This window comes from Erithacus rubecula, assembly GCF_903797595.1.
Source record: "Erithacus rubecula genome assembly, chromosome: 3".
Taxonomy (NCBI): domain Eukaryota; kingdom Metazoa; phylum Chordata; class Aves; order Passeriformes; family Muscicapidae; genus Erithacus; species Erithacus rubecula.
Genome location: NC_136689.1, coordinates 34,065,801 through 34,085,034, shown reverse-complemented (window position 1 = coordinate 34,085,034; position 19,234 = coordinate 34,065,801). Strand labels below are relative to the sequence as shown.

At 39.0% G+C, this 19,234-nt stretch overlaps 1 protein-coding gene across 5 annotated transcripts in view; it reads right to left on the bottom strand.

Annotated features, from left to right (window-relative positions):
* ICA1 (islet cell autoantigen 1) overlaps nt 1-14,944 on the bottom strand; it is a 65,974-nt gene extending 51,030 nt beyond the window's left edge. Inside the window, exons 1-4 of one of the 5 annotated variants that reach the window (XM_079299437.1) lie at nt 14,807-14,943; nt 5,263-5,309; nt 3,460-3,498; nt 1,200-1,371 (exon numbers count right to left, since the gene is read on the bottom strand). In XM_079299437.1, the coding sequence (XP_079155563.1) occupies nt 1,200-1,371; nt 3,460-3,476 (189 nt within the window). In that variant the 5' untranslated portion in view covers nt 3,477-3,498; nt 5,263-5,309; nt 14,807-14,943. Of the gene's footprint in view, nt 1-1,199; nt 1,372-3,459; nt 3,499-5,262; nt 5,310-14,806 lie in introns of all 5 variants that reach the window. The other 4 variants (XM_079299439.1, XM_079299435.1, XM_079299436.1 and 1 more) reach the window with 4 other exon arrangements.
* Between the last annotated feature and the right edge of the window lie 4,290 nt (nt 14,945-19,234).

Genomic DNA, 19,234 nt, shown 5'->3' with positions numbered 1-19,234 from the left:
TGGACCACTGGTACAGTTATTGCCTTCTTTCAATGCTGCTTGACTACACATTTACACAGGTCTTGTCTTTTAAACTGGGAGCATGACTTGCAGCTGAGAATTTGACCAAAATATGCTTATTTCACTTGTGTGAACACAAGTTTCCCTATTTCCAATCCCATCTGAGCTAACAAAGCATCTTTCTTGGTGTCTGCAACACAGCAGACATGGTGAAAACTCAGCTATGTATTTATAAAGTATTCTTGCATACTTCCAGCTTGTTTTACATCACTTCTTTTGATTCCTAACCCATTGTAAAGACTCCATAGGTAGAACCACTGGGTGGTAAGTTATTGCTGTTCTTGTGTTTGTTGTATTACAGCCTCCTGTATTTCAGCTAAAACCTAAATAAACTGAGAATCCTAGGTCAATATTTTTTTAAGAAACTGCAGGAAAGCCAATAAAGCAAAACATTTACCCTCACATAAGAAAACAACAAACAAAACAACAAAAACTTACATGGACATTAACTGGGTTATTACACTTGTATAGTACATCCTCAACGTTTTGCTTTGCCTCGAAGACATTCTACACCTTCATTTTGTAGAACTTCAGCCTATTTTTTTTCCTCAGTGGGGCTGAGGATACTGTCAGCAGGACTCCTTCTCTTGGTTTTATGTTACAGAATTTCAGAAGTTTCTTTTGCCATGTCAGAAACCACTAACCTCCTCGAAACCTCTAGAGCAGACTGCACTGTGTACCTTGCTACTGGTCATGTTTTTCTGGTATATGTGGTATTTTATACTTGCATAAAAAAATGTCATTTGTACACTCAATTGAATACTATTGGAAAAAAAAAAACAAAAACAACCCTAAACAAATCACCTTAAACTGACACAGGCAAAGGATAAGGATGATCTCCTGACTCACCTGATAACAAAAGGAGAAAATCTGCCCCTAAAACATGAAAATAAATCTGAGATATATTAAGTACCAAATAAAGTTAGAAGGACTTGGGGTTTGGTGTTACAAAATTCCCCTCTATTCTCTGAATTTACAGAGATACTTTCATCAGAATTTGGATGAGATATTACATAAAAATTATAAAAATGTTTGCATATTATTATATCCTATATGCACACATATTAAAGGCTTGGTGGAAATGAAAACACTTGAAAAATTAACAAACAGAGAACACACATTATGTAAACATTACAAACCTCTAGTTTTGCATCCAGATCTGCATCTGAAGCCACAACATGTTCATCTTCCTTTTTTCCTGTAACTTTTATAAGGGTTTGTTTTGTTTTCCAGTATTTCTGCTGCATTTTATTGACCACAGATTTTTCTTGGCTTTGAGCATATTGATCATAAAATTCTCTTGGATAGTTGCTAGAATATTAACAAACAAAATTCAAAACTTCAATTGGGTGCTTTAAAAATAAGTCTAGCACACCCAATTAACACACTTCCATTAAGAATATTGCATTTGCATGCTGACACATATGCAGTTCCTCAGTATGCATTAACAACAAAGCAACTAAATTACTGTATTTCCCATCCTACTGTCAAAAATAATACACTGATTTCAACTTGAATATCTTAACCTTAGCACTGCCTAATAAACAGCTTCAAAGAATTCTTCCCAATGCATTATGAAATGATTTATACCTCATGGAATTAACTTTTTGTTTTGTATAATTAATAGGAGAGTTTCAAGTAAACTAGCAGAGTTGCTTAAGCAGGTAGCAATTTTCATGCCATTTCAGCACTGTTGGGATTTGGCACAGCTCATTTTATGAATGGGATTAGACTACTTCTTGTCCTCCTTTTTTGCAATTGAATAAAAAAAGAATTAGAAGAACACTCATCTCTTTTGAGCATGCTCTGTGAAAGACTGATATCTCACATCTCTCTTTATACAAGTGACTACATGACAACTGTGGGTGCATTGCAGGTAACTTTTTCTTTCATGGATTAGTTTTCCCTGACAAATAAGTCTGCATTCCTGTAGCAGATTTAATAAAAAGTGCAGTATATAAATTGCACATTCCACAATATTTAAGCCATACCTAGACAGCTTTATAGAAAATGTAACTTTAAAATAAAATTCTGGTGTCTTTCAGGAAGTGTTATTCCATTACTAATTTGTGCTAAAGTACATGCATTTTCCCCTTTGTGCATATACAGAAAGTCATGGTACTCTTTCAGATTTTTAGAAGTACATGGTTGCTAAAATTGTGCATGGAGTATATTGAATATTCCACTCAACTTAAATTGTTGAGTTTATTTTGATAAGATACCTTCCACCTGTGGAGTGACAAACTGTGGTTCATTACTGAGATATTGACCCCTAGTTCTGTTCACAGCACACAGACTGCTAAGAGATGCCACCCCAAGAGGTCTTCAGACCCAACACACACACCAAGTCATGTATTGAGACATGTGTCCCTTCCCATGGCAGGGGGATTAGAACCAGACTATCTGTAAGATCCCTTCCAACCCAGGTCACTCAATCATCCTATGATCCTCTGATTACATGTATCTACAGCTATAAAAACCCCAAAAGGGTAGCATATCTATCCTACATAGTTACTAGTGACACAGTTCAACCTGAAAATGAAATTTTTTTCACAGGGTTATATTACTTGCATAAGTTACTTTTAATTAACAAGTTAGGTGACAGTGCTTTAAACACCAAAGAGATGGTAAGAAATTAAACTGGAAGTGAGCAGGGACATAATTTTAAAAAGCCCTTATACAGAGCACTTCATGGCTTCTTCATCAAACTTGAAAAGAAAAAAAGATATTTACCCATTTAATTCTACACAAATATTAATTCCAAGAGTTTAATTTATCAATTAAAATTAAAATAAAGGTGCTACAGCAGAAAACAAAACGTGTACAAAACATACCACATTTTATTTGAAATTCTGTACAAACAAGCTATTACACACACTGACAACAGTCTATCAAGTTGGGTGAAGATTATATTGACTCAATACATCCTGAACCCTTAAAATATAATATTTGCAACCTTTAATGAGTAAAAAAATCCTCCTGCATTATGAAAAAACATAATAAGAGAGTTTAATAAAAATAGCATTACCTTAATAATTAAAAATAGCCATCAAACTTCTTACCAGGTATTATGAGGGCCTTAGCTGCCTGGCTAGTTGTGTGCTTTGACTTCTGCTACAGCAGTGAAAATAACTGAGATCTCATTTCAGTACTCAAGTGAAGAAAACACCACAATTCATCTGATGTTAACCAGCCTTGAGAGCTACCTCATCTGAGGTCACCAGATATTCTGGTAGCAAGGTGCAAAGACTAAAAAATTAGCTACTAATATAAGATCACAAAAAGTTCTGGAATTAATAAGGATTCCAGAATTATGAGACTGATAAACCAAGTGAACAAATCAACACACCGAACACTATTAGCTCTTTGGAATTAAAAAAAAATTATCAAGATACTTACTATTTATGACCTTCCATGATTCTTGTTTTCTTCAGACACCTAAATGAGAAATTATCAGTTAATACAAGTATCTGTAATTTTAAACACTAGAAATCCTGTTTCTTTTCCCTCAGAAAGCTCCTATGCTGCAGCATCTTGCTTACCAAATTATAAAAGAAAACTTTTCAGTCTGTGAGCCAAATGCCTTCCTTGTGTAACACACAATTCTTGTGAAAATCCATTACAAATAGATTTAAGTGCTGCCATCAGCGATGCCAATCCTTCTATGTTAGCAAGTTTTTCAAGCAAAAGCAAATTTACCAGGCATAAATTCAGTGAATTTTGATGAGGCACTCCTAAATTGTCCATGCTGGGCATCACCACCAGTCAAGCTTTTCCTCCAAGTTTTAGCCACAACAAAATTCAATTACTTTTTACCTTTTTTTTTTTTTTCCTATATCCCACTGATCTATTATTTTAAAACACTAGTTACATCATGTCTTGAGTTAGAGATGTGAAATTTAATGATCAGATTTTTTTTTTTTCTATGAGGGACACCACAGTTCCTGATGATAGAACATGATTTTGTATGCATTAGAACTTTAGGTTTTACAAGTTACCATCTCCAGCTTGGGTAATCAAGTTTCCCACTATACTTTGAGCTGGCCAGATGGCATGCACATCACTTCCCACCAGTACCTGTGCACACTCTTTCCAGGACAAATTTAACAGCCAAGCCAGATACTTATAAACAGCAAGCACCCAGTTTCTCCTCTGCTGCATTCAGAGGGAACTGTTCTTCAGCACGTGGTTAATATGGGAATAGAGGCTCTGCAGCAGGATCTGGATGAGACCAAAATGAAGCTTGTGAGGTGGATGGTGCTGCTGGGGAATGAACTTCAGCAAGCAGAGGCACAGAATAAACACACCAACAGGCTCCACCAAGGTATGAAGCTGACTGACTGAGAAAACAGTAAAAAAGCAGCTAGGGAGGGAACAGTGCTGAAAATGAAGTTTGGCACTAATCCAAGTAAGAAAGAAAATGAGCTACAGAGGGGAGTCAAGATGTTGGAAATTCATGGAGCACAGTGCTGCATACAGACAGTGTGGTTAGCACTGGAGAGGCAAAGGGACTGGAACAGATTTCAGGAACCCAAACAAGGGAATGCAAACAACCTTAATGCTTCCTGCAAGCGTGAAGCACATGCACTTCCATTTGGAGCTGAATGGAGCCAAATCTCAGATTTCTTAGTCTAACCTCTCTGCTGTCAGTACCTGTGAAATTTCCTGGCAAAGTTCCATGAGATACTGCAAGATTATATCAGAGCAGGAATTTTGCCTGAAGTGGAATTTTTGTGAAATATTCTTAAGCACTGCAGGAGAGACCATGAGAAAATTCGTAACTCTGTCTTCAGACCAGAGTTTAAATGTAAGGGTCAACAACTGAAAAAGGAGGAAGAAAGAATCTTTTCAGATTGTTGTTTGTGTTACAGAACCATTGAGTCAGACAAGAACACAGAATGGACTGTTTTCCTGCTCTTTCTAGAGCCATAAGCAGAGGCACTATATATTAACTAATTTTCAAATACCTTTATATTCTTGACTTCACTGTTTTCACATTGGTCCTCCTTAAGTCAACTGTGGGGATGTGTGAGTGAGATAAGACACAGGATTCAGCTTGTATACACATCCATGACTCAGTTATTCAGCAACACGCTTGGTTTGACAGCAAGCAAAGAACAGCCTATCTAGGTGGAGTAACATGTACATGAGTTGGAATGAAGTATAAGCAACCAGTATGGAGAAAAGGTGTAAAGCACTGACCTTATTCACTGTACACGTCCACCTGCTTCTCCTGGAAATTAATGTCCCTACAAAAAATACACAGGTCATGGTGAAATAGTTGCCATTTGCAAGTCAAGTTCATGTTCTTTCTTCCTAAACATCTACCTCACCTTTTGACTCTGAAATCTTCTTGTTGACACTCTTCCAGGTTCTACATAGCACCCTTATGCCCTGAATATATTCTTTGTGAGAATTTTTACATTCAAAGTGGACAATATTTTCATGGTATGAAAATGATTCTGTGTTCTGCTGTGTGACAGGATGGAATCTGAGGAGGTGAGGCTAAAAGACCTGCTGGGATGGTGTCCTATGGCCAATCAGGGTGGAAGGAAACAGAAGTGGAGCCTTACTTACACTGCCTGCTGGAAATGGCTTCTGCAATATGATATCACCCAAAACATGCCAGGAGGGAAAAAGGTCCCAGAGAGTTCGAGATAGCATAGTTAAAAAACATGCCAGGGAGATTGCTGTAATTAAGCAGTGGCAACAAGCAGCAGCCCAGGACACAAAGTCAACCCCAGGGCCTATTTTATTTTCAGAATGGAGATAGCTTTCGGTTCTAAATGAAAATTCAGTTTGCAAAGACAGCTTATTAAGTGCTAGCATTGAAAAAATAGAAACGTAGTTGCTAAAAAATAATGTGCAGTAAATTGTCTCTGCAGTAATTTAACAGGGCCCTAAAACATAAATACAAACACAAATAGTAGCTTACTTCATGTGCTGTTACTGTGTGTTCCAAGTCCAGGAAACAAAAAGGGTTAGGATATTGGTTCAGCTCTAACAAAGGACACTATTAAAAGTGTATGGCTTAGCTGAAAGCCATGAGATTTTTTAAAAAAATACCAAAATCTAAATCTAGTCTCAAAAAGTGAGATACTAATAAGACGGGACTGGAAACACCAGGAACATTTCACAGCCATCTAAAGAAGTATCCCTACAGTCACAAAATGCTGACCCTGAGGCTGCAGAGAGAAACCAAGATTGAACACATAACCTTTCACTACTTTAAGTTTTGAACTCTTACACTTTCAAAGAATAAGGCAAATGTCCCACAGAGGAGTAACACACCAGTTGGTCTTTGACAAAATTCACTACAATAGAAGCATATGACACTAACTTGAATCTACCAATACTCCAAAAAACTGCAGTCAAATTTAAAATTAACCCATGTTATCATATAGTTTTAGATATAAAACCAAACTTTATTTGCCATAAGGAATTTTTTTGGTTTGTGAATTAAAATGAAAAAAAAAAAAAGAGAAAAGTTTCAATAAATAGTATAATACTGAAGATTATTAAGAAAAAAGAAAAAAAAAAATCACCACTCTATAGGAAAGCATTTGTATTGGAAAGTTTCCATGATATCTGACAATAAAGAGTTACATAACACTTGTGATCTCCATGACAGACTTTATCTTGACAAACAAAAGGGATGGATACTCTAGATGAGGGGGAGAGTGTCAGAAGCAAGCATACCTGCTTTATTCATGGAAAGAGAAAGCAATGCCACATTGCAGACAACTCTACACAAACCCATGTTTAATACTGCACAGTAATGGGTCTGAGGCTTTCTGAAGAAGTCCACTCATGGCTCCAGAAATTCTGTAAGTGCTTCTCAGTGTTTTGAGAGAATGCTAAACCTGAGCTGGCCCTATTCACAACAAGTCTGCTTGGAAGAAAGACCCATTCCCATACAGAACCAGCTGGGATCACAAGCCCTGCCAAAAGCTTGAAAAAAAGCAGGCTTTTTTGAGGAGCCACCAAGAAGCTTCAGCATCACTTTCCACAAACCATCCTGTTTGCAAACTGATGGCAGAGACGACAGGCACAGCCTGGACACTGAAATACATCACAACTATTCCTAGACTTAGCCTGGCTTCAGGCATAATACAGCTGTTTTCAGGCAGTGCTCTGCCACAGACAACAAGAAATGCTGAAACAAAGATGGTCCTTCAAACAGCCAACTATGGCAGAGTTTCTCTGGGTGGTAGACTATTTACCCACAAATTATTTCCACATGAAGCCATAACAGCTGGAATGCACACAGAACTTCATGTTATTTCTACCATACTCATCATCCTACTGAGGAATTTTATTAGCTGTGACATTGGAAGGAAACTTGATGGAGGACACTCGTCATTAGCAAGTGGTATTTCTATTCCTATGGAAAATCCTCTGATTCTCTATATTGTCCAAGACCACTTGAATGAACATGTAAGTTTTTCTGTGCAAATAGGCAAATGTTCATGGTGTTTCATGTGATTTCAACTGCAGTATACACTATAATCCTATACCCTTCAGCTCATGCTCTGTACAACATTTGTACAAGCTTGCTTCTCTTTTTTACCTTTAGTATATTTAGTTATAGCATAAGTTGTCTGGTTTCCCAAGAGCTGAACAGCTTTATGAATAATATTTAGATTCTACTTGTATAAGAAAAGATGGTATGAGGGCCTTCTCTCCAACAGCTACATTGGTTACATAGCTCTTACTGTGCTCTTAGCTCAGACAACAGATCAATAGAAAAGTATCAAGATGCAACCAGAGGCATCAAACAGATGCCTCTCAACTCAACTGTACATAAAACAAACTGTTGATCTAATCACAGCTTCTCAGAACAGAGATGAGCTGAAATGCTTGCAAAAACATAAATGCTGGTGTACAGAGCAAATCTAAAATCCAAAGATGACCTAGAAGTTATGTAGGAAGGTAGTAGATTGAACAACACATTCTTCTGAGATAAATCCAGAAAAAAGAAAAGGGAATGGAACAAATAGCATAGCAGAATTGAGCAACCCTTACGTGAAGGCAATATGTACATCAAAACACACAGAAGAGTCTGCACTTTCACTGACAGAATTGTCCTGAGTTTATTGTTCTTTCAAAGCAGATAATGTGTTCTGGGGCTTCTCAAATCCCAAGACACTCTCCACATCCTAAAGTCCTTACAACTTATAACTTGAACAGTTTTATTAAAATTAATAATCTTCCAATAAACTTCTAATGCAGTAATAGTGCAGTGGCACTAAGTAACAAAAATAAATTTAAGGAATTCTATATATTAAATTTAAGAGTGATAATTTCATTTATGTAAAGTACTTTGAAGGGAATAAAATGTGCCTAGGTGAGGCAATCAAGGCCATCTGTGCCTCCAACAGCTCTTGGCTGACAACCTATCTCCTCCACTCTGCTCTCTGGAAGCTGTGATCAAACTGAACCAAGTAAACGGGTCTGCAAAACAAGAAGCAGACTCATTGCAAGATGGAGACTAGGCAGGGTGCAATTTTATCTTCTCTGGTGTGTCTACAAACACACAGACCAGGAGCTACAAATGGTGTTTGACTTCACCTTTCCCAAGCAAAAAGAGAATATAACAGCCTGTAGATCTGAATTATCTATGTTGACAATGCAGGAAAAGAGTGAAAGCTGAAGCCTGGGTTTTTTAGCATCAAGATTATACACAGACTTAGAAGCATGCCTACTCTTCAATACAAGAATAGCTGCTACTCTAATTCAGCTAAGATGAATCTAGAGTTCAAGGTATATCTATGACAAATGACAAGATTTAATTTTTCCTCTAAAGCTCTTAATTCTCAATATTGATGCTCTAATCCTGCAGAATCATCCATGCTTAGCTTTAAATCCAGGAATCTTTTCATTCAGTTAGACTACTCACTGATGCACTTGTTTATTAGTTCAAAAAGTTCGCAAATTGGTCTGTAAATGCTGCAGTAGCAGTTCCTTCCATCCATTACAACTTTTTGTCTAATCCTTTGTCTCAGATTGACCCACAGCTTTGCTACTTATCCTGGAAAGTGTCCATCTTGGAGATTACCCACAAGTTCTAAGGAAAAGAAATACAAGATTGCAGTATCAACAGAATATACTCTTTCAATCGATTTCAGGAGTTGACACCTAGAAAGAAATTGAATGCGTCCTTAAAAGAAGCACAGGATGAATGGCATCTGTTACACAGTGAAGACTCCTGCTATATTCATACACCTGGGAGGTGCTGAGAGGGGAAAAAAACCACCGTGTTTGACTGCTATCATCTAACTTTAGTGCCTAAATTACCATACAAGCCTCTCAAGACTAAGTCCCTGTACAGATAGTGCACAGAACCTCCAAAGAGCAATGCTGAGCACCTCAACCAGACTCTCACCACTGTGCTCTGTGCATACAGAAATCTGGCTTTTTGCATTAGGCACCTGAACTACAAAGACAAATCATGCTGTGAGAGCACAGCTCTATTCCCCTCCTTTTAGAACTAGGATTTCATGGGGGTCTGTTGAACTAGTGGGGGAAAAAAAAAAAAAAAAAAGAAAAATAATTTTAAAAAAAAAGCAGCATACTGAGTAACACTCCTGGGGACATGGCCACACCCATTAAGGCCCCTGGAACCAATTTACACTTTCACTACAAACACTTCTGGAACTAACATTTCTATACACAGTTTTTGTCATTTCCTTCTCTCCTCTACCAAGGCCTATGAGTCATCCCAGGAAACCACTAATTTATTCCATTTCATTTATTCATTTGTCCTGATTCTTTAAAGAATTAAAAAAAAAAAAAAACCCAAAGAGTTAATGTATTCTACCATGCCACTTACCCCTGCCAAATTTGATGTGCAGAAAAATCTCAAGCACATAATTAAAACAACAGAAGTATCAGAGAAACTGCAGTCTGTTCTCCAAGGAAGTAGTTTGACCCAACAGAACACACCTTTCTTTTTCAAGTTTCTCTGTGTGGAGAACAAACCACAGTAATACTAGCAGGTATCTTAAATTATTATGATTGTGTGATTAGAGACTCCCACCCTAAAAAAATCATGTACAAGGCATGTAGAAATCTGAATGTTTTGGGTCTTCTTTCTGTCATTTTGCAGCACTACCTAGGCACCTGTCTGCACAGTACATCCAACCAAATGTGCTACTTACACTTGTTTTTCACTCAGTTTGACACTGACTCTATTTAATACCCTGTGTAGGGCATGTATAGGTCATGCAGGGAGTACTGTCAAGAGTTACTACCTTCCAAAACACAATTGTCATACTTCTAATTTCAGAATATGCAATTAATGTGGAAAATTATTCTACTTAAGTTCCTGGTATAGTCTAGAAAAAGGATGATATCCAGGGCTGTATTTCTTATGCTATCATTTAGTCTTTATTTTTCTATTTCCAACTCTGATGCAAACAAGTTAATAGAACTGGCAGACAAACTGCAAATTTAAACTTTGAGAGTTTATTGCTCACTTATACCAAGAACTAAGGAGTATCAATTCATCTGAACTACTCTGGTTTTCAGCACTTGAGTGGTTACAAGTAAGTTTTAGCCAACATGAAAAAGCAGAAATTTGGCACTGTCAACATGTTTTTAAAATTTGGTTTTTGCCCCTACAAATTGCAAGGACCAACTCAAAAGTTAGTATTCCTCTCTAAAAGAAAAAAAAAAAGTGCCTATTTGATACTGTATATTTGTCATTTTATTTCAAAAACTATCAGGTCAAACTTACAGACATAAGTGATCTCCTTTCTAGAGCATAAAATGCGTTGAAATGATACTTGGAGCAGAGTCGAGGGTTTTTTGGTTGATTTTTAAACAGCTGAATGAAAAATTTGTCACCCAGTGGATCATCTCAAAAATACTGATAAGAATGGCACATGAAGTCACAACACAGTACATGTAGTCTCAGAACAAAATATTTCAAATAAATACTGGTAGACTGCAAGATTGATGAGCAAACAGTAGCACTTTTTAGATAAGCTCATTTGCACACAGAACTTTTTCATTTGCACAGGGATATTTAATCACACACAAAAAAAAAATTAAATTCCTTTTCAGATTATACTGAATTTTCATCTACTTATTGTGGAATAAGCTACAGTAAGGGACAGTACATAGTATCAGTTTCCCCTCAGGTAACATTTTTTGCTTCACTAGAAAAGTATTCCACTTATAATTGTGGACAACAGTGAGATAACCAGGTAAATATTGCAAGTACTACATGCATTTTATGGAAGAATAATTTGAGTATAAGTCATCAAATGGAAGGTCTAAACTGACTGCAAATAAGTAAAACTGGGGATATTTACTATGCAGTATTTAATAATTTTTCAAGTGCAGACTTGCTTTGTTTCTTCAAAATGACTATTAAATTGTTTTGTAATACACATTTTTTCTCTTAGTTTAAGAACCACTATTTGTAAACATAATAGCTGAATATTATTAAACAAAATAAACAAAAAAATATCACATGGAACATGCACTGTATATAGATTATAAGAGACAAGATTGTTTTTCTGCTTGTAATCAGTCTAGAGCCTCAATATTGGGAAACTTTCCGTTCATGAAACTATGAGAAAAGTAATGAATGAACAAAAAAACCCCATGAAACTATTTTTGCATGTATAGTGTATTACATACAAACATACAAGGCTTTAGAACTTCAAACTAATGGCTCTCTTATTTAGATGCCCTATTTGCTGGCCAACCCTCTCATATTTCTGCCTCCCTCCTGCCTTTTCATCCATTCAGAAGCCAGAAGGCAATGCCATTTATACCCAAGGGAAAACAATGCTGGAGGAGAGAACACGAGAAAATAATTTTTTCCAGATTCCCCTGGAGATTATTTCACATCTGTGGATAAGAGATTCAATTAACAAAACAGCCTTAACAGGCACAGCAACGACAATACAGGATGATCTCCTCGCACCACCCTTTGAGTAAACACCATCAACACAAGATACATATTCTCAGCAGATGCATAGTCCACTCAACTGTAATATTACTGCTCCCAGTAATATCCTGGCACACCAGGGACTGTTCCTAGAGCAGTGGTGATCCCTATGAAGCTACTTGCAAGATGGACCCAAGTACTGTTTCAGTGACTTGGTACAGAGAGTTCTCAAGGTTGACGTAAGCAATTGCATAACCTGGTCAAAATGCCCCTCACTTTGCTGTGGCTAACAATAGCCACAGGAAAAGGTACTGTGAGACTGTTATTACAATTAGCAACACTTAAAAGGTTAAATGTTTCTTCTGTTCTTGACTGTTTGGTTCTTTCTCTAACAAACTTCACTCTCTGGGCTTTTGCATTTTTAATGCTTCTGCATCACGTGGTGTAATTTTGTTTCCAGAGTGATTTTATGGTTGAGAAACAGCAAAACACCTTGAAGAATAAACTACAGAGCAATATTCTTTGAGGTGATTTTGGAAAAAAAAAGTTTTTAAAAGTCTTTGAGAGCATTTTTGTCTTCTCGTTTAGATGAGATATTAGCACTTTTTTTTCTGCCAACTTGTAACAACAGCTTTCAACACTAGCTGAAGACTGAAAAGAATTGTTATTATTCGTTTCTTCAAGAAAATGTTACTTGAAAAATCATGAGAACAATTTAACAGCTGTACAAAGTACAGATAACAGAGCAGAACTGGCTAGATGGTTGGGCTTGAAACTCTCCTAAGCCAGGACAAAACCCCTTAACCCTTTAGTAGGGTTCAACATGAATTTTACTTTGCATGGTGTGATCCCCTTCACCCCTACTAATATAAATTTCTAAAAGAAAAATGTTAATGAAACCTCCCCCTTCTATAAAGTCATAACTGGTTTTCTTGAATCTGCAAATCTGCAATACCATTTATGTTTGAATCTCAATTCCAACAAACACAATAGAAGAAAGCACCATTATCTAAAATACATTTAGCTTTTTTTCTCAACTGAAAAGGAAAGAACTCAAAATTCCACTGACCAGCATCGACATTCTCAAGTAAAGTGCTGGAACCTTTCTGGAAACAGCAACGTTTTACACATGAAATTCTGACAGTCAAGAAACTTTAGAAACTCATTTAGACTGAGGTTTGGCAGCATTTACCCACCACGTTATCTTCCAGTAGAGTTTGTCATGTGCAAAATGTGACTGGTTTTACCAGTTATGGCAGTTCACTACTCAAAAGATCTCTGTGGCTTGACACAAAATTCCTCTTTCAGTGGTATTAACATTAAACCATTACATCACTAAGTTTAAATCAACAGGCTGTTCAAACAGAAGTTAAAAAACTGCTAAAGTCTAAATAAGATGTTCCTTGTCATCATGCTAAGTACCAGTAAGAGCTGCAACTTCGAGATCTGTGCCAGACAGCATTGTCAAGGGATTCTTCCATCCCCTCTTTGAGGATGCTGGATAGACAAAGCAGAAAGAGTGGATTACCAGAAAAAACAGATAAAAGACCATAACCAAATGCCACCTGCAGTGCAGATGCCAAAATCCAGCTCACTGTTTTTTCTGTCCAACACTTTGGAAAAGTGATCAAACAGTTTTGCCCTTACAAGAATCTTGCTAGGGCAAAACACAAGACAGCTGTTTTCCAAGAAGTCTACTCTGAAACACGAGTCACAGCTGCTTTCTGAGATGCAAATTAAATAAAATCTGTCCAGAAGCTTAAAAAAAGAGGATAACACAATTAAACATGGAGAGAACAATAGCCAGTAAACAGGTGCCTCATGGAAATAAAATGTCATCTCAGGTTGGTAGGCAAGGAAAAAATACCACAACCAAACAGAAGAAAAACTCCAATGCCAAGCTTCCAAAATACTACCACAAGGTAACTTGGTGGTAGGGGGTTAAAGAATGTAACACTGAGCTTACCAGAGTCAGTTTCATATTTACACCTCTGAGCTAAGGCAAGCCTGAATTACTGCTTTAAGAAGGGTCGCACAGATCCTTGAGGCTATCAGCTTTACGCACAACAGTGTGGAACAAGAGACTTATTTACATAGGGCACTGAACATACACACAAGGATATCGACAAATAAAAGAGCACAGTGCCCTTAACCCCTTTGCGCTACTAAAAACTGACCTGATGTTTCAAGTAATGTCTAATTTTCCTTGTATCCTCTAAAGGGCTAGAGCAGCTTTCACGGGTCAGGTGGACGGATGCAAAATAAATCTGATTACCAAGACGAACCTTTCACAAATTATAAGCTTTAAACCGTAAACGTGTGGTTCTTGCATTGCCATTTCACCTCGGCGCTGGTTCGAGCTCTGCCATTACCTGACAGAGGATGCCCTGCCACCCCTCCGGCCCGGCCGGCCCCGGGAGGGTTCGGAGCGCACACGGGCAACCTGCGCCTCAGCCCGGCAGCCGAGCCGGAAACCGCCGAGGAGAACCGGCCGTTTCCCTCCCCGCTTCCAGCGGGCAGAGCGCCAGGGAGGATGTACGGGAGGCACAAACGGATAAATGCAATAATCATGGCGAGACAACCGCACGGCGGGAGGGGGAACACCAGGCAAAAGGAGGGACAGATGCCATCTTGTGCCTCAGAAATTTCGCTCTGAACAGGTCCGCCCGTGGATACAGCGCTGACGGGCACCGGCTCCGCAGGCCCGGCGGCCGCGCCGCCTCCCTCGCCCGGAGCGGGCTGCCCGCGGGGGAGGCGGCGCCCACCCGGGGCTGTACCCGCGGCACCGGCTCTCCCCGCCGGCCCCAGCGCGGAGACCAGCGAGCCCCCCCTTGCCGCACTCACCTTGCGGAGGGAAGGGCCGAGCCGCAGGCGCCGCCGCCCCTCCAGGTGCTCAGCGCCGCCGGCGTCAGCGCGGCCAGCGGAGCCGCCTGTGCCGGCGCGGGCGCCCCCGCAGCGGGGCGGAGCCGCCGCCCGGCCCGGCCCAGCCCGGCCCCCGAGCCGGAGGGCGCGGCCGCCAGGTCCCGGTGCTCGGGCCGGCCGCTGCCCGGTCGGGCTCAGGGCAGGGACGCGTTTCCTTGTGCTCCCTGCCGCGCTGTGAGGAAAGCGGCAGGAGAGTCAGCCGGGTTGGGGCCCTTCTGGAGCTCTGATCACCGCCTCGACCGGAGCACTAAGCCCTGTGCCTCAGCCCCAGCCTGCTGGAGACCGCAGGTGTCTCGCGAGGAGAAGCAGGGAAATACTAAAATATTTTGGTTGTCATAAATAGCTGCTGTCGAGGTAGGAGACTTGGAGGAAAAGGCCCTTTAACGTAGCAGGCGGGTGGCAGCGTCGGGGGCGTCAGGAGAGCGTTGGTTTGGAGCTGATCTCGGAATTGGGTCACTGGGGTTGTGTGAGAGCTTTTTGAGTAAAGCAGGTGGATTTGAAGCTGATTTAAGAGCTCGAAATGAGGAGAAGAGTCCACAGGTGGCATTTGAGAATGAAGAGCAGAAACGGAGAGCAGCAAGATGGGGTGAAAAATGATGCCAGTTAAATGGGGCGGTGTTAACTTACCGGTGTGAAGGGAGCAGAGGTGAGAGCACAACGCAGGGCGAGGAGGCACGAATGGAGAAGGGGTCGGGTTGATAGGGCCCAGAAAAGGGTTAAAAGAGAGTGGGCAGGAGAAAGCTGTAGAAAATGAAGAGAGGAGAACAGTGGCAATGAGACATCATTTTCTGAAACTTACAGAGGTCCCAAGCACTCTTGTCAGTGTCTCTGTATATTTCTTTGAGGCAGAGCTGGAACAGAGGACTTAGCTGGAAGTCACAGATCGAAGAGTAAAAATGCAAGATGTTTACAACAACAGGGACTGTGCTGTGAGAGGGTGACTGTGCAATAGATCCCAAGTGTCTACCCAGTGGGTAGAGAGCTAGGCATCCCTGAACCCTAAAGAAATCAACAGGGATAATTTAGCGCTGTATAATGTGAGGAGTTTCAGGTATCATTTGGAGGTTGCTTACTTTCCCTGTTTGGCATTGGTGTGACCCCTAACAGCAGCTCATACCCCCAAGCATGGTGTAAGTAGGCAGATGGTGTGTTGACAAACAAGAATGGTTTTATGGCAAGAAATACAGGATTGTTTCCCAGAACTACAGATACCCTAACAGGATAGTTTTTGTGTTAAAGCAAAGTAACAGCAAGAAAATATTTTCATGGGAGACAAATCTCTTTATGGGGTCTTCAGTCTTGCAGAAAAAGGTATAACACAGCAATTGAAAGCTTAGAATACAGGAAACCTGATGTAAAATATCTCATTGACTTTTGGATGTTATACTGTAAACACCCTTCGGCTACCTTGGTACTCTAGAACTGTATGCATGTGAATATACCTGAAAAATCAGGATTTAGGCTAATTCATATCTCATGTGCTTTAGGACTATATCCTGTAACTTACTGACAACTTTTTGCATTGTCCATCTTAATGTCTCATACCATTAGCTGAGATTACTATATAACCTCAAAAAATTAGCTTTAAAGCTTTTCCTCACAGAAGTGCAGGCATTTCTTAATCTTTCATGTAGTTTATCACCAGATGTAAATGTTATAAATATAAGCAAGTGCCATCTGGTTGTTCTAGCACCTCTCTTATCTCCCATGGAGATATTTTTAGGGCAGCAGAAATACAGAAATGTAACTAAGACAGTTATTGTAAGTGATATTTGAAATAAGGTATTCTTTCTACATTTTGCAAGCTTAGTTCTTTGATAAAGCTGACTGGATGCATGAAGCACCTTGAAACATGGTGCTTCATACTTTCTGCTACAAACAATTTTTCCCCATTTGACCATCAAAGTACACTAACTTGCTTAAATGAACCAAGCAGTTGGTTCCCTGACCTTAAAAAAGTTAATTTATGCTGTTCCACAGAACACCCCATCCTCTTACAAACTGAGATTGTTTGGATGACATCATTAAAATTTCCATAAGATGTAAGTAAAGACCAAGTGCAGCTCTCTGAGGTGGAACTACTGCTCATGTCACAGTTCAAAGCATCACTTTTTATGGTAGAAATTACTTTCCAAGCCCTCAATCACACAAACCTAGAGCTTTTAAAAGACTGAGCCTGTGATTAATCTTAGCCCTCATCTCGTAAGCTCTTTCTTGTGTCTGAGCTTTGTGTTGCACTTTGCTCCAGCTGCATTTAATTTTTAATAAGACAAATAAAGGTTGGAATCCCAGCTTGACTCAGTGAGACTCACCATCCAGTTGTGTTTACTGTACCACATGGCTACTATAGCATACTATGGGATATGCTACCCTTGTCATTTAAATGTATACATTCTCTTGGGTTCTGTGGTGTCTACATAAAATAATCCTAAAAAATGTGTGTGATGGTTTTTAGCTTATTATATTCCTTAAGTAGTGAGATTGAATTTCAAATTTAAAAATGGAAACCACCAGGGGCAAGAGAGTAAACTAGAAATTAAAGGATTTTGGAAGCCTAGTAGTAGTGCCCTGTTTTTCAGTTGAAGCAATAGAAATTGTATTTTTCCCATTTGTATATATTATTTTCTTAAGATTCCTTGTGTGTGTTATTCTGTCCCCCATTTATATGTATCTGAGAATTAGTAACTTCTGAAACTTGCATAGCATTGGGTATCCTAGAAACAGCATTGAAGGTTTCTCATCTTCCGTGGACAGTAACATTGTTGTTATTTTTATTATTATTATTATATTTAAACTTCTACATATTAAGATTTTTTTTTAATCCTCTCATGTCCCTTGCCCTCTGTTTCTTGTCTACATAAAGAAGTACAAACATTTAATTGTTTTGTTTTATGAACACAGCCACTGCCTGCTTGAGATTCTGCTCTAAATTTAGAAATCAAGGTGAGGGAAATGATACTTCCCTTAAACTTCCTCAAGCCCCTCATATGAATATTTTCAGTATTTTTTGTCCTCTCTTATCTAACTGCTGTTCTTTTCATTTTCCTGCCACACTGCTGTTTGTTTTCAAATTTCTTAGCAAAAATCTGTCTAGTTTAAAGGTGTTTGTATTCTGCTGTTTTGCACTTATTTTTATAGTTTCTGTAATTTAGCTCTATAAGGCATGTAGTTTATATTGTTTGTGTGACTATTCCAGTTTAGTGATCTGCTGAAAATCTTTAGCATCTTGTCAGCTTCAGAGGTTTACTTAATTAGTCATTTATTTCTCTTTTCATAAGATAGAAAATACAGAATCATAGGATTTTTTGGGTTGGGATTGGAAGACATCTCTGAGATCATCTTGTCCAGCCCCACCACTAAAGCAGACTCACCTAGAGCATGTTGCACAGGATTGTGTCTAGGTGGATTTTGAGTATCTCCAGAGAAGGAGACTCCAGAAATTTTCCATGCCTGTTCCAGTGCTCAAAGTGGAGTTTTGCCTGATATTCATATGGAACTATCTGTGTTTCTGTTTGTGCCTGTGGCCCCTGATATCTTTTATGATAGCAGAGCCCCTGAAATGACAGCCAGGTGTAGAATTAGAGGGCTGCAGGTTGAAGTGATGCCAGCATCTCTGATCATCAAGGTAGGACCAAAACTGCCAAATAGGACTCAGCCTGTAATTGTGGCTTTCATGTTTTTCAGTCACTATTAGTTTTCTATCTATGGTTCTTAAGACTTAAAACAGTCATGAGCAGAAGGGCTTGCCTGAATTTTTCTTTATGCAGGTTGGTGTTCACTTTTAGAAACTGTCTAAAGTCCAAACTTGATATCACTGCCCAAGTGCTGGTTCATATACTCTTTTTGGCAATTCCTGATAAGTGAGCTGTGCAATACTCTTCTTTCCTCTTGTCTGGTTTGCAGTGGACATTGTTGTACATTCTTCCACTGTCCTCCATTTGTTTCCTTTTTTGTCATTATCCAGCTCCCTGGATACTATTGCAAACACCACACAGGGTACTCTTTTCTGTCAAATGTTTTTCATTTGAGTGACAGGGATGGAACATGTGGAGTGACTATCTATTTTTCATACCTGACATTTTGAATCAAAAGACCTGTGTTGGTTAATTTGTTGTTTAGATGGAACTGGTATTTGTGGAATTCACCCGAGAATTAGCAAGACTTTCAAGAACCAGGTTGATCCTTAATAAAGACAAGTAGACAGTAGGGAGAGGAGAATGAGCCCAGTGGCAATTTGCATTGATTTTCATCTGAGAACAATAACATTTAAAAAAATCTTCTTAAGTATTTACTTGAAAATATTAATTTGAACACACACAACATGCAGACATTGTTTGTATTCTGAAATGC